This window comes from Camelus bactrianus, chromosome 2 (genome assembly GCF_048773025.1).
Source record: "Camelus bactrianus isolate YW-2024 breed Bactrian camel chromosome 2, ASM4877302v1, whole genome shotgun sequence".
NCBI lineage: Eukaryota > Metazoa > Chordata > Mammalia > Artiodactyla > Camelidae > Camelus > Camelus bactrianus.
Window position 1 is genome coordinate 81,824,485 of NC_133540.1, and position 15,934 is coordinate 81,840,418.

The window sequence follows — 15,934 nt, forward strand, 5'->3', positions numbered from 1 at the left end:
GATGGAAAAAAAATAAAGACTGAGAAAGATAAACAGAACCTTAAGTGAGCTGTGGGACTTCACTTGGTCTAATACATGTGAAATTGGGGTCCCTGAAAGAGAGTGGAGAAAGGGGGAGAGAAAAATATATTTGAAGAACTAAATAGCTAAAAAATTTCCAGGAACACACACTCCAGGAACTCACAAACCACGATGCAAACAAACCAAAGAACAAGACATGTAAAGAAAACTGTACCAAAGCATATCATAATTGTTTAGTACCAGGGATGAAGAGAAAATATTAAAAGCAATCAGAGAAAATAGATCATGCGATTTACAGAGGAAAGTAAGAATGACAACTGACTTTCTCCCAAGAGGCAGTACAAATCAGATGACAGTGGCACAACATTGTTAAAGTACTGGGAAAAAAAACTGTCAACCTAAAGTCTATACTCAATTTCAAAAAAGTAAGACTTCATTAAACACACAAAAGCTGAACAAATTCATTGCTGGCAGAACTTCACTATAAGAACTGTTAAAGTAAATCTTCATACCAGATGGAAATCTTAATTTACAAAAGGAATAGAGAATATCAGAAATGACAAATACATAGATAAATACAAAAGCTTTTTTTCCTTATTTTTAATATCTGTCTTAATTGACTGTTTAAGCCAAAACCAATAATGTATTGTCGGTTTATAACATATGTAGAAGTAAAATGTTAAGACAACAATAACTCAAATTCCAGGATAGAAGAAACAGAAGTATACTGGTATAACTTTCTTACAGCATAAAGGAAGTGATACAGTAAAATTTGGACACACAGTGTAATACATTAAAGATGTACACTATAAATCATTAAGTAATCACTAAAAAATGCAAAATAAGGAAGTACAGTTGACTCTTGAACAACACAGGTTTGAACTGTGTGTGTCCACTTATATGTGGATTTTTTTCCGATAAATATACAGTCAGTCCTCCATATCCATATCTGCAGATACGGAGGGCCGACTGTATTCACTGTACTACATCACTTAATATAAGGGACTTGAGTATCTGTGGATTTTGGTATATATGGAGACTCCAATCCCCCATGGATACTGAAGGATGACTCTATAGTAACATGCCAATAAAGGAGATAAAATATAATTAAAATGCTCTATTATTCAACAAAAAAAAAAAAAGAAAAAAAAAGGAAAACCAGTAACAGATTAGGCAGTTAGAAAACAAATAACAAAACAGTATCAATGTTCCATATTAAATGTAAATGGTGTAAACACTCTTATTAAAAGACAGATTGTCAGACTGAGTAAAAAGAAAAACCCAACTATATTCTATCCACAAGGAACCCAATTTAAATATACAAATCAAAGTAAAAGGGTGGAAAAAGACACCATGCTACCAAATAATCAAGAAAAAACTGGACTATTTTAATATCAGGCAAACAGATTTCTGAGCAAAGAAAATTACTAGGATAGAGGGCCATTTCACAATGATTAAAGCGTCAGTACATCAGGAGAACATAACAATTCTAAATGTTTATGCACTAATACGGAACATCAAACTACATGAAGCAAAAACTGGTAGAACTGAAATAAGAAATGTACAAACATGAAATTATGGATAACAACCCTCTCTCAATAATTGGCATAAAGAATAGACAAAAAAATCAGCAATGATACAGAATACCTGAACAACACTATTGATTGATTCAACCTAATTGATATTGATAGGACAATCCAATACATAACAGAATACACATTCTTTTCAAATGCACACAGATCAATGACCAAGATAGATCATATTCTGCACCCCAAAACTAAGAACAAATTTAAGTCACACCAAGTATGTCCACTAATAGCAGTGGAATTAAATCAGAGATTAACAATAGAAAGATCTCTGAAAAAAAATCCCTCAACATTGGGAAACCAAATAAGATGCTTCTAAATAATGCATGGGTCAAAGAAATCAAAAGAAAATTAAGTTTTCTGAACTGAATAAAAATGAAGACATATCTGTCGGACACATATTAAAGCAGTGTTTAAAGGAAAATTTTTAACATGAAATGGATACATTAATAAAGAAGAAAGGTTTCAAAAATCAATGATTTGAACTTCTACCTCAGGAATTTAGGAAAAAGAGCAAAGTAAACTCAAAATAAGTAGAAGGAAAAACCCTCAAAAGAGAAGAATAGAAGTCACTGAAATACAAAAAAATTTTTTAATCAAACTAAAAGCTGGACATCATATATGAATCTCAAAATCATTATGCTAAGTGAAAGAAGCGAGACTCACCAAAGGTGTACATACTGTATGATTCCGTTTATAAGAATTCTAGAAAATAAAAACTATTCTACAGTACAAAAAGCAGATCAGCAGTAGCCTGGGGAAATCATAGATGGAGAGAAAAGAGAGGAAGGGATTACAAAGCGGCACAAAAAAAATGTTTAGTTGTGATGGATATGTTATCTAAATTGTGGTGATGATTTCATCAGTCTACACATGTTAAAACACATCAAATTTTACACTTTAAATACTTCAGTAGTTTACTTTATATTAACTTATATTTTAATAAACTGTGGGAAAATATGTATTTATGTTGAGAGATACTACTTCATGGGCTTTTCAACTCCTAGATGTCTCTCTAGATATACCTAGTAGGCAATGTCCTGAATGCTTTTTATCTGGGCCCTTTCTCAAGAGTATATTTGCAACATGTAACTTTGAGGTATGGGGTGAGTTTCTCTCCAAGACAAAGAGTATGCTTGCTTACTATTTTGGGTGGATCCCCCAAATTCAGTGTTCCTCAGCTGTATGTATAAAGCATCCATCTGGGCCCATGGCATCACCCTAATGGGACTTGGGAACAAGGGGAACCAACACCATGCTGATGCCCATCTTATTTGCTGAATCACAAGTAATGGAATCCTTTGCCTCTGACCAAGATGTTTCACATCTTCTGTTAGCATCCATTAAACAGTAATAGGCTAGTTTTTAAGCTTGTAATTAGGTAAAATCAAATCCTAGACCCTGACAATATTTACATAAAATTCGACAAGGGTAAAGGGTAGGATGTTGGAAGGCAAAGTGGTGAGAAGTTGACATGGAGGCTAAAAAGAAAGATAAGGCCCTAACTCATCATAAATAATTAGGAATGACTGTCTCATAGGTACTATTCTTCATGATTAATTTGCAATTTGTATATATTTTCTCATTAAATATTTGTTGAATAAATGAATGTATAAAAAAGTATGAATGAAAGAAATTACTAGACTTAAAAGGTTAAGTAACTTAAGATCATACACTCATAAATGGTGAAGAATGATTCAAATTCAGATCTAATACCAAAGTTCATACTCTCAGGCACTGTTATGCTGTATCCAAAAAAGGACTAAAATGTGTATTATACAGTTTGGCCTCACCAATGCAGATGATGGGGAAACAATTCAGGATTTTAAACTGAAAAGCCATAGACTCTGAGATAAATGTCAAAAATACCACTTTAAATAACTTATGAAAGATGAATTAGAGACAAAAACAGTTCTAAAGAGATCATATAAGAGAGTATCATAATAGTTCAACTGTGAGATGCCAAATGCAGGGAGAGAAAAATGGAAGAACTGGAATTAAGAGTTATCTAAAAAGAACTGAAAGGATTTAAAAAAATTAACTGAATTTGGAGGATGACAAATAGGGAAAAATCTAAGATGACACCAAGGTTTCTAGTTTGGTTACTGAGTCGGTGTGGCATCAATTAAACTTGGGAATGGGAAGAGGAAACGAAAAGGGATCCAATGGTGTTAAGTACTACTTAATGCTGAGAACTATTTTATATTAACAGTTTTTTCATAAAACCTTTAAGACTAAGATACTATTCTTAAGATATAAGATATTATTCTCATTTACACAAGAGAAATACAAGCAGCAGAAAGATTAAGTAACCAGTTTCAGTTCATATAAATGTCAGAATTGAATGTGAACATTCTCCTCTATCTCCAGAGACCATGTTCATTCTACTGTACCAAACTGTTTCTATAAAACATAGACATCTGCTGAACACCTGCCTGGTTTATATTTAAAGCACCTTGCATGCATTTAAAAACAAAGGTCTTGAGCTTGGAAGGAGAAAGCTGAAGAAAGAGACTCAAGTATCATTAGCACGCAGAGATAGTTAAAATCATGGAAATGGATGATCTGAACTGAAAGAAAAATCCTGAAGTTAGAACCTGGCATTTATTGTGCAGGCAAAGCAAGACCTAAGAAAAGCCTGAGAAGGAAGAGTCAGAGGAGCAGAAGCAAATCCCAAAAGACTGTTATCTCTAGTGGAAAGGGTTTCTTCTACTATTCCATTAAAATAAACACAGTTTCGATACTACTTTGGTTGTATTAACCCAGAAACTTAAGAATGTCCTGATTCTGCTTTGATATTCACCCCTTCTTCATACAGTGATCTCTTCACAGGAATCTGTATATGTAAGGAACATTAATTAAAAGGAGATAGCAAAATATCATTTTATTATTATTTGAATTAGTCTTAATTACTTTCAGTGGAAAGTTCTTTGGTAAAAGTGGAGCTAGAAAACCAAGGTTGGAGTCCTATATTGGGACTCCATTTCTTCAGATAAATCTTGTGATAAGCAGGCTTGGGAATATCTTCAGAAGGAAAGAAATGGGCAGATCTACAGAACTGGCTCAAGTCTAACTCACTCAACAATTTGCCAGCAATAAAAATAAATAGATAGGTGCTTAGAATGCTGTTCAGAGTGGTCCCCCCGGCGAAAAAAAAAAAAAAACAAAACCAAAAACCTTTAGATTCTGAAAGTAATTTCAGATTTAGTTGATTAGTAACTACGAGGTGATTTAAGATTGAGTAATAAGAAAAAAGTGAGATAGATTTAGAAAGAAACTGTTAAGGTAGGCATTAAAACTGCTCTAAAAATATTTCCTACCTAAATATATATACAAATATCAGAAACTTAGTAAAAATTCAAGATTTCTAGATTTAGAGAGTTTTAGTTTTACAGGAAGGCCTAACTGTCTACAAATAATTATAGGCTGAGACTCAGTTATTAGTATCTGGGGAAAACCTGTATACCTAGTAAACATTAACCAAATTTTAATTTTAGTTATCTAGGAAGAAATAAACAATATTTAAAGTATTGACCTTACAAATATCAACATATAAGATGCCAAAAAGTTACATATTTTCTTTAACTTTTAGGTAAAAATGAATTTATGTGTATCTGGTCTGTTAAAAGATGTTCATTTGCTCAAAATGCCCCAATTCCAGAGAAAAAATAAATTTTCGGTTTGTCTATCCTTCCATCTGACAAAATTTTCCAGATGTAAGACTGTTACACTGTAGCAGCCTCATTTCAGACTCCAGCAGATGCTGCACCTTGTCCTCATACTGGTTTTGTTTTAGGATGAAATGTGTAAGTACTCTCTCAATATCAGTATCTCCTAACGTTAGTACCATATGCACCTTTTCCAGACTTCTCTGTCATATCTCTTGATTCTTTCAGTTTTGGATCCCGCCCACCCACTGAACTGTCAACAATCTTAGGTTCCAGACCACAAGTCCAGCTGAACCCTCTGTCTTATTCTAGTCATTTAATAATCATTTAATGAGACTCTTAAGAATTAGACACTTTGCCACGTTCCTTGGCTTGGAGAAACTTACAGTCCAACAGAGGTGACATACATGTTAAAAAAAATACTATGAGTATATTTCCCTGTGCTATACAGTGTAGTCTATTCTACAATTTTGAAATCCCAGTCTATCCCTTCCCACCCTCCACCCCCCTGGTAACCACAAGTCTGTATTCTCTGTCTGTGAGTCTATTTCTGTCCTTTATTTACGCTTTGTTTTTGTTTGTTTGTTTGTTTTTGTTTTTGTTTTTTAGATTCCACATATGAGCGATCTCATATGGTATTTTTCTTTTTCTTTCTGGCTTACTTAGAATGGCATTCTCCAGGAGCATCCATGTTGCTGCAAATGGCATTATGTTGTCAGTTTTTATGGCTGAGTAGTATTCCATTGTATAAATATACCACCTCTTCTTTATCCAGTCACCTGTTGATGGACATTTAGGCTGTTTCCATGTTTTGGCTATTGTAAATAGTGCTGCTATGAACGTTGGGGTGCAGGTGTCATCCTGAAGTAGATTTCCTTCTGGATACAAGCCCAGGAGTGGGATTCCTGGGTCATATGGTAAGTCTATTCCTAGTCTTTTGAGGAATCTCCACACTGTTTTCCATAGTGGCTGCACCAAACTGCATTCCCACCAGCAGTGTAGGAGGGTTCCCCTTTCTCCACAGCCTCTCCAGCATTTGTCATTTGTGGATTTTTGAATGACGGCCATTCTGACTGGTGTGAGGTGATACCTCATTGTAGTTTTGATTTGCATTTCTCTGATAATTAGTGATATGGAGCATTTTTTCATGTGCTTTTTGATCATTTGTATGTCTTCCTTGGAGAATTGCTTGTTTAGGTCTTCTGCCCATTTTTGGATTGGGTTGTTTATTTTTTTCTTATTGAGTCATATGAGCTGCTTATATATTCTGGAGATCAAGCCTTTGTCGGTTTCACTTGCAAAAATTTTCTCCCATTCCGTAGGTTTTCTTCTTGTTTTATTTCTGGTTTCCTTTGCTGTGCAGAAGCTTGTAAGTTTCATTAGGTCCCATTTGTTTATTCTTGCTTTTATTTCTTCTAGGAGAAAATTTTTTAAATGTTTGTCAGATAATGTTTTGCCTATGTTTTCCTCTAGGAGGTTATTGTATCTTGTCTTATGTTTAAGTCTTTAATCCATTTTGAGTTGATTTTTGTATATGGTGTAAGGGAGTGTTCTAGCTTCATTGTTTTACATGCTGCTGTCCAGTTTTCCCAACACCATTTGCTGAAGAGACTGTCTTTATTCCATTGTATATTCTTGCCTCCTTTGTCAAAGATGAGTTGACCAAAAGTTTGTGGGTTCATTTCTGGGCTCTCTATTCTGTTCCATTGGTCTATATGTCTGTTTTGGTACCAATACCATGCTGTCTTGATGACTGTAGCTCTATAGTATTGTCTGAAGTCTGGGAGAGAATTATTCCTCCAGCCTCTTTCTTTCTCTTCAGTAATGCTTTGGCAATTCTAGGTCTTTGATGGTTCCATATGAATTTTATTATGATTTGTTCTAGTTCTGTGAAATATGTCCTGGGTAATTGGATAGGGATTGCATTAAATCTGTAGATTGCCTTGGGCAGTGTGACCATTTTAACAATATTGATTCTTCCAATCCAAGAGCATGGAATATCTTTCCATTTTTTAAAGTCTTCTTTAATTTCCTTCATCAATGGTTTATAGTTTTCTGTGTATAATTCTTTCACCTCCTTGGTTAGATTTATTCCCAGATATTTTATTACTTTGGGTGCTATTTTAAAGGGGATTGTTTCTTTACTTTCTTCTTCTGTTGATTTATTATTAGTGTAAAGAAATGCAACTGATTTTTGAACGTTAATTTTGTAACGTGCTACCTTGCTGAATTCTTCAATCAGCTCTAGTAGCTTTTGTGTGGACCTTTTAGGGTTTTCTATATATAGTAACATGTCATCAGCATATAATGACACTTTTACCTCTTCTTTTCCAATTTGGATCCCTTTTATTTCTTTCTCTTATACACAATATACACAAAATGTTATGATAACTCACAGAGAAAAAAATGTGACAATGAGTGTGTATATGTCCATGAATAACTGAAAAATTGTGCTGAACACTGGAATTTGACACAACATTGTAAAATGATTATAAATCAATAAAAAATGTTAAAAAAATACTATGAGACAATATGATGAGTACTTTATTAGCAACAGGAATAATTTGCTTTAGGACTGAACAGGAAAGATTAGAAGTAACTCAGGTAAGATATCAGAATAGACATCTGAGTGATTCTTAAAAGGTCAGTAGAAGGTGCTTTTGAAACACAAGAGGGCACTCTAAGAAAAAGACAATTGAGGTGTAAAAGTAAAAACTACATTTGGTAAGGAAGTAGTCTATTACGGTCAGTGCATTCAGAGGAAAAAGTAGGTTTAGACTAACAAATAGTGTTGGGAAAATTGGATTTCTAAAAGCAAAAGATGAAAAGATGAAATCAGACCTTTATCTTACATTATACACAAAATCAACTCAAAATGCATTAAGGACTTAGATGTAAGACCTGAAACCATAAAACTCCTAGAAGAAAACATAGGGGAAAAGCTTTTTAACATTGGGCGTGGCAAAGATTTCCTGGATATGACACCAAAAGCACAACAATATAAGCAAAAATAAACAAGTGAGACTACTTCAAACTAAAGTTTCTGCACAGCAAAGAAACAATCAACAAAATGAAAAGGCAAACTACAAAGTGGGAGAAAATATTTTCAAACCATGTATCTGAAAAGGGTGTTAATCTCCAAATTACGTAAGAAACTACAATTCGAGAGCAATCTCTCTCCTTCCCCCATCCCAATAACCTGATTAAAAAATGGGCAAGGACTAGAAGAGATATTTCTCCAAAGACAACACACGAATGGCCAGGAGGAATATGAAAAGGTGCTCAACACCACTAATTGTCAGGGAAATGCAAGACCATGATGCATCGCTTCACACCTGAAAGGATGGCCATTATAAAACAAAACCCCAGACAATAACAAGTGTTGGTAAGGATGGATAAATTGGAATCCTTGTGCACTGTTGGTGGGAATATAAAATGGTCCGGCTGCAATGGAAAACAGTATGGAGGTTCCTTAAAAAATAAAAAATAGAACTACCTTATGATCAAGCAATACATGATCATATATGAACTGCTATATATGATGCCTAAATTGCTATATTCTATAACTTTCAGTTAAGCAAACTGACTGTAAGCGAACTATAAGCCAACTTATGTAGCACTGCCAATGGAAAGTTTAATCTCTGATTTACTGAAAATTATGTTCATTAATCAGCCATTATAGGTTTCTCGAGGACTGTAACAAATAATGAAAAAAAATTATCCAAAGCTATCTCAATGAGCTGTCATTTACTATCCCAAGAATCAGATCAGAAGGACATTAAGAACATCATAATTATAGATTAAGGTGACTTTTGAAGTATAATTATAGTCAGAAGACCATATGGTAAAATAATTTTCACATAAGCAAAATCAAGTTAGTCTTTATCTCTTTTTCCAAGGATACAGCACAAAACAGGACTTGAAATCAACATACCAGGTAATATATATTAGCTCCTTCTAAAGTGCTCAAAATTGACTCTACATCCCACATAAAAAAATATAAAAAGAAATTCAAGTACATAATAAATCTATTGTTCCAAATTCTACCTACATAAAATCTATTTTTTCATGATTATATACAGAGGAAATCTAAAAAGTTTTAAATTGAGATTATACTGTCTTCCATGCAAACATCTCACAGTATTTTAAAAATTTACTAGGAATGATAGCAATGTATGTGTTTTTAACTTCTCTTTAATTTTGGAAAAAGTATTTTCATTTCATGAAAAACATGTTAAAAAAGTCCCACTAAATTCAAATCACAGCTCTTCAATCACAAAATACTTCTCTACTGTCTATATAGTGCAAACATGCAATGTTGTTAGAGATTACACTAAAGTAAACATATTCTCTAGATGTTACTGTATAACTAAAGTGAAATGAATTGTTGTTCATGAGACTCCTGCACTATGAAGAACATAAATATATACTCCTGTCCAGAAACAAGAGGTATATTTTATAGTGGATAGCAAAATCATTCTTAGCCATATCATCTCAATCCAAAGCAATCAAAATTTAAATATTATTCAAGCTTCCACCCTACAGTTTAAAAAAAAATTGCAGAAACCCTAATTTTTAACTTAAGAGGAAATCAGGATATGTTTTTAAAATTCTGATAGGCCTAATGGTGTCTTTAAATAAACTACTCCTTTACTTGAAAACAATGAATGAGGAAAGTAAGTTCAGTTTCCCTATGGTTCTTACCTGTATAATGCATCATCAATCTCCACAGATTCTGTTGGCATGATGGGCAAATTTGTATTCCCACTGAAAAAAGAAAACACAGCTTATAAGTGCAAGTATGGTTATTCAATATTCACATTCTCCAATGTAAAATTCAATTATACATAGGATCAGATTCATCAGGTACTAAAAGAGGTTTTATAAACCATATATATATTTTAGTATCTACCACTTTAGATTTTTTTTAAAAAGTAGGTTGAAATTAAATTCACTAACTGCCCACACTGTGTGTATTATAAAATTAGAACCCATGGTTGTTTCATTCTCAGGTTTTATCACTGCTACAAATATTCTGACGGAGATTTATTTTAATAATTTTGTTTGTGTTCCATAAACCTTCCTTAATATACATACTCTCCCTAGGTAATTTCATTCAGTCCATGGAATTTACCATACACTGATGATATCTAAGCTTATTTCTACATGTTTGATCTCTCCTCTGACCTCAGATTTTGCACATCTGCCAGAGCAATATCTCTATTCTGATGTCTAACTGGTATCACAAACATAACATGCCTCAAACAGAATTTAATTCCCCTTATTTAGTCTCTTCTTCCTCAGTCTTTCCCAACTCACTTGCGACCACCAAGTAAATGGTACCACCATTTATTCACTTGCTCAGGCCAGTAATACAGGGATCTTCTTAACCTGTTCCCTTATTTCCTCCATCTGTGAGTCTGGTTAGTTCTACCTTCAAAAGGGATCTCAAATCTGATTACTTGTCACTATTTCAATCAGTACAGTCTCAGACCAAACCATCATATCTCATCTGAACTACTTCAAGGGCTTAACTCTTCTATTTCTATTGCCCTTCCCCTTCAGTTGACTTTCCATCTAACAACCTAAATCTTTTAGAAACTAGTGAGACATTACTCCCTGACTTAGAACTATCCTTCAGCAAGTTTCCTTTACACTTAGAACAAAATTAAAACACCTTCTATACTTAAAAGGGTCTTTATGTCTGTCTCCCAATTACTTCTCCAACCTCAACTCCCACAACCCTTCCTCTTGCTCATTATCTTCAGTCACACTGGCCTACTACTGTTCCTTAAAAAGTCAAGCTTGTTATCACTTTACAGTTTTTATACTTACTATTCCCTTTGCTTGGAATGTTCTTCCCTCAGATCTCTGAATAGCTGGCTCTTATCATTTAAATATTAAAATATTAAAATGTTGCTTCACAAATATTACACAGACCATTTCTGATCACCCTACTGAAACTGAGCAGAACTCTGTGGGGCCTTCCCTGGGACAGATTCCTGCTCCCTGTTCATTTGCAAGAAAGTTTTAGCCTCCTAGGCATCTCCCTATTTCCAAAAAGCAAATTTAATCAGAGAAGTGAGAAAATGCAGCAACAAAAGAAAAGTAGTCAAGTAAGACAAAATAATAATAGTTTAGCCATATAACAAAGTCAAGGACGTTGAGTCCCTCTTCAAGGTCTATAGATAACATTCCGAGTCATATCCTCCAGTTGTTTCACAGATACTAAAATCCCCACCAGGTGGAAGACGTTAACTGCATGCAGACCAGTGGCAGGTAGATCCTAGATCAGCTGGAACCAGAAAGCTGATAATGAAGATTCCAAAAACATTACGCTGTTATCAACCAATCAGAGAACTGAGCACTGAGCTGATCACACACCCAACAATGCACCCCCTCAGACTATCTTTAAAAACCCTTCCCTGAAAACCAGTGAGGAGTTTGGGACTTTTGAGCATGAGCTGCCCATTCTCTTTGCTTAGTCCTGCAATAAACTCTGTACTTTCCTTCACATAACTCAGCACCAGCAGATTGGCTTTGCTGTGCATCAGGTAAGCAGATCCACACTTGGTTTGTTAACACAATGAAATCATTCCCCTTCTTCTTAGGTGGCTCCCTAACCTGCTGTATTTTCTTCAAATCACTTATCATTAACTATTTACCATTTGCCTTTCCCTATAGAATGCATGATCTGTTAGGAATTCACTACTTTATTCCAAATACCTAAAACGGTACCTGGCATTTAATAACAAGAGCAAACACCGTGCCACACGTTATTTTAAGTGCTTTAATGTATTAACTCAGTTAATCCTTTCAACAACTCTATGAGACAGCCCAATTACTATCTTCATTGAACAGAGGAAAAAACCTGAGACTGACAGAGAATTTAACACAAATAACCTTCCCATGGCCACACAGCAGGTAAATGGCAGGGCCATCAATCTAATCAGTTTGGCTCTTGACAACTATGCTATACTGTCTATCGCCTCTCACAGGAGGCATAAAGAAAGCACCCCCCCCAAAAACTCTTAAATTAATTTTTTAAATTAAAAAAAGTTAAGCATACTAATGTGACAGATATACTTAGAGTGGTATTATCAGTTCATCCTAATTTTTTTTAACAGCATGGCATACACACAAAAATGATACTAGGTAAACACAGGAAAAGAGATGGTTCTGGGAAAGAGGGAACCAGCCTGGGACCTCAGCCACAGTGACAGCTAAGATCAGTATCATTTTGGCGAAAGTGTAATCCATTCTAGGTTTTGGGAAGCTATAATTATCAATTACAAGACTCTAAAAACAATGTAATAGCACAAAATTCAGTTCTGGAATCCAATTTTCTAGGCCTGGTATATATCTTATATAGACAAAGGATTTGAAAATATATAATCAAGATGCTATTATTTCTCTTACTAAACATTGGCTGGCATTATCAAATGGTACCAGCTCCTAGCTAAATAAATGGATAACTACGAGAACTATTTCTGATTGCAATCAAGAAAGCAAACCAGAAGATAGCTGTGTTTAAGAGATCATCTATCTGAACACACACATACATAATATATTCTGGCATTGTAACAAATGTGAAAATAAACAAAAATTCATATTACACAGTATTCCTATCCCTACTACACCTTCACTGTCTTCCTTGCAGGAAGGGCAACAGTCTAGTGAGTAAAACTCTTAAGCAAAAATGAGAAACGCTATATTCTAACCCGTTCTGTCACTTAATGATACAACCAACTGGCACTTACTTTTCAGAAAGTTCTATTTCCTGCAATGTTTCAAAAATAGTTTTTATAATAAGGTCTATACAGCAATAAAAATGCTCTAAAAAGGGGGAGATTTTGTTTGCATTACGTAATATATCCAAGTAAATTTGGCAGTGTTGGCAGTGGCAGGCAATACCATCGTACCAAAAGCATCCCTTCAGTCTGAAGCTGGCGAAAAAGCTACAGGTTTGTGACCACTCACATTAGCTCAAAATCACATATCCTTCACTTCCATCTTAGGCGTACTGTATTCTGGTAGTGAGCGGAATGTAACTATCCGTTTTATTAATTATGAAATGATTGAAGCAGGAAATACAGGAACGCTTCCCCCCTATTTTTGCAGAAGTGGAAAAGACATAAAGAACCTCAATACCAATTGGGAAATAATGGGTAACTCCTGTTTTTTTCCTAGATTTTTTTTTTTAAGTGTAGTCAGCAGAAGCCTCAGGATGCCCTGACTACCACTGATTCATTATTAACAAGTTCCCTCTGGTAATAGTTTTCAAAGGAGGATCCCAGTGGAGGATCGCGCACAGTGGAGCGCCTAGCTTTCACTTACCGAAAGGAAGGAAGAAGGTGTTTGGCACCAGGGCTGGAAAGCTCAGTCCAAGCGACCCGGGCCACAACTCTCCGCGGGAGCCCCTCCCTCCCCCCACGTCCGGCGACTGGGAGGAAGGAGGATGGCCGACCCCACTGGTACTGAGAAAGCGCCAAAAGGGGCGAAAAGTGGACCTTCTCCTCAGCTGACCGGGGAGCAGTAGAGGCCGGAGCCCACGACGCCACACCTACCCCGCGCGCTCCCCTCGCCGCCCGGCGCCGGCTCCGCCCGGCCCCGAGGCCTCTCGCGCGCTCCCTGCCTAAACAGGGGAACAAGCAGAAAGCCGGCGCCGGGGTCCTGCCCGCCACGCCTTGCTTCTTCGCGCCCACACTCATCCTCTCACCTGCCGGCTCCCCAAGAGGAGCAGGACGCCTCTTGTCCCTGAGGTGCGGCCACTGCCTGGGGTCCCTCCATCGTCTCCTGAGACGCAGCCGCCGCTGGCTACCGGGAGGTAGGGAAGGGGGCGGGACCGCGAGGTCAAGGGGCGGTGACGTCACCGGAGGGGGCGGGTCTGGGAGCGCGCTGCTGAGCCCGGCCTTCCCGTCAAGCCCAGGGGCGTCCTGGCTTCCGGTTTGGGTGTGGCCGTTGGGCCGGCTTTGCTGCAGGTGGCCGCCGTGAGCGGCAGCGCTGCGGCGGGGGTCTGGTACCTGTAAACGGAACCAAGCGCTGAAGGTACCCAGAGGATTCCAGTGGCCAGCGAAGTGATGGGTTTGCGTATCAAAATCTTTAAGAGTTGTATAGGAAGGGGAAAAAACCCTTTCATTTTATAAATTAAAAAATAGCGAAGGCTATTAATAAGTTAACTTCCGATTTCTAGTCTGGGATTTTATTTTAAGACGTTATACGTTTAACAAATAATTTCGGACTTCTAATACTTATCACGGATTTTATAGAATCATGTGATTTTTAGAGTTGTTAATGACATTATGTCATCTAGGTTGCCCTCTTCAGTTTATGTGTGAGGGGCAGGAACTTTGGGTCAGTGTAAGTGACTTTTGTCGGATTAAGTACTAGAACATGTGTCTAAGAACTTCTCATCTGATGCTCTTTCCATTGACTCCTCTTTCACCGTTCTTACGAAACAGTAAGAATGTGTACCTCTCCATTCTCCTTTCAAAACTGCACATCTCCAAATATCTGGAAATTTCATGCTGCTCACAGATGTCATCCTTCAGGTTTCTCGATCAAGTTGTGTACCTTTTCCACAAAATCTTGAGAATGAACTGGTCTATGTCCCATTCTTTCAAGATTCTGCTCTGGCACTAGATTCATCTGCTGCCTGTTCTCTTTATTCTAAAGCTAATAGATATAAATATCTTTCATCCACCCCACAAATTATGACATATTTCTATGGCCCTCCCTCTAATTTCTTTTCCCTATTTCTTTCCTTCCTAAACATTTATTGAATGCCTAATAAACATTAGGACCTAATGACTAGACAATAATCAGGTGATAGAAATACAGTGATCCCTGATTTCATCAATCTCATTGTGGGAAGCCAAAAAAGGTGGGAAATAAATGAAAAAATAACATCAGATAGTAAATATGATGAAGAAAATTTGAAACCGATAAGGAGATGGAAAGAGACTTGGGGAGGAGGAGGGAGAAAATTTTGGATAAAGTAGTCAAAGATGGACTCTTTGAAGAAGTGACAATTTGAGCTAAAATCTAAATGATGCGAGTCCTGTGAATATCTTATCAGAAGAGCAGTCTACTCAGAGGGAAAAGCAAGTGTATACTTACAATTTTTCTTTTGTAGGATTTGTCACCTTTTAGTATATATTTCTACCTTTAAGAGAGACTGGGCTTTTCCCAGAGAAAGAGATTCAAAATGTGAGGAGGAATTTGATGTGCGAAAGAACTCCATTGCTGGCTTTGAAAAGGGAAGGGACCACATGGAAAGGAATGGAAATGTCCTCTAGGAGCTGAGAGTGGCCTCCAGCTACCAGCCAGTATGAGAAGGGAACCTTGGCCTACAGCTGCAAGGAACTAAATTTGGTCAACACATGTATGAACTTGGAAGACCCCAAGTTCCAGAACAGAGCGAGTAAGCTAATACCTTGATTTCAACCTTGGGAGGCCCTGGGCAGAGAACCCAGCTATAATGGGTCCCCAGTTCTGACCTGAGAACTGTGAGATAATAAATTTGTATTTTTTAAGCCACTGTGTTTATGGTAATTTGGTATACAGCAATGGAAAATGAACATACCAAGTTTCATCTAACACCCACATTTCTTCACAGGTTTGAAGTAGCATTTTGATAGACTTAAAAGAAAGCGAGAC

At 36.4% G+C, this 15,934-nt stretch overlaps 1 protein-coding gene across 1 annotated transcript in view; it reads right to left on the reverse strand.

Moving 5' to 3' along the window:
- The window catches only part of UBA6 (ubiquitin like modifier activating enzyme 6), a 73,538-nt gene extending 59,411 nt beyond the window's left edge, over window positions 1–14,127 (reverse strand). The window contains exons 1-2 of the mRNA XM_010967541.3: window positions 13,995–14,127; window positions 9,980–10,042 (exon numbers count right to left, since the gene is read on the reverse strand). Of these exons, the coding sequence (XP_010965843.2) occupies window positions 9,980–10,042; window positions 13,995–14,065 (134 nt within the window). The 5' untranslated portion in view covers window positions 14,066–14,127. The remainder of the gene's footprint in view (window positions 1–9,979; window positions 10,043–13,994) is intronic.
- Window positions 14,128–15,934: the final 1,807 nt, after the last annotated feature.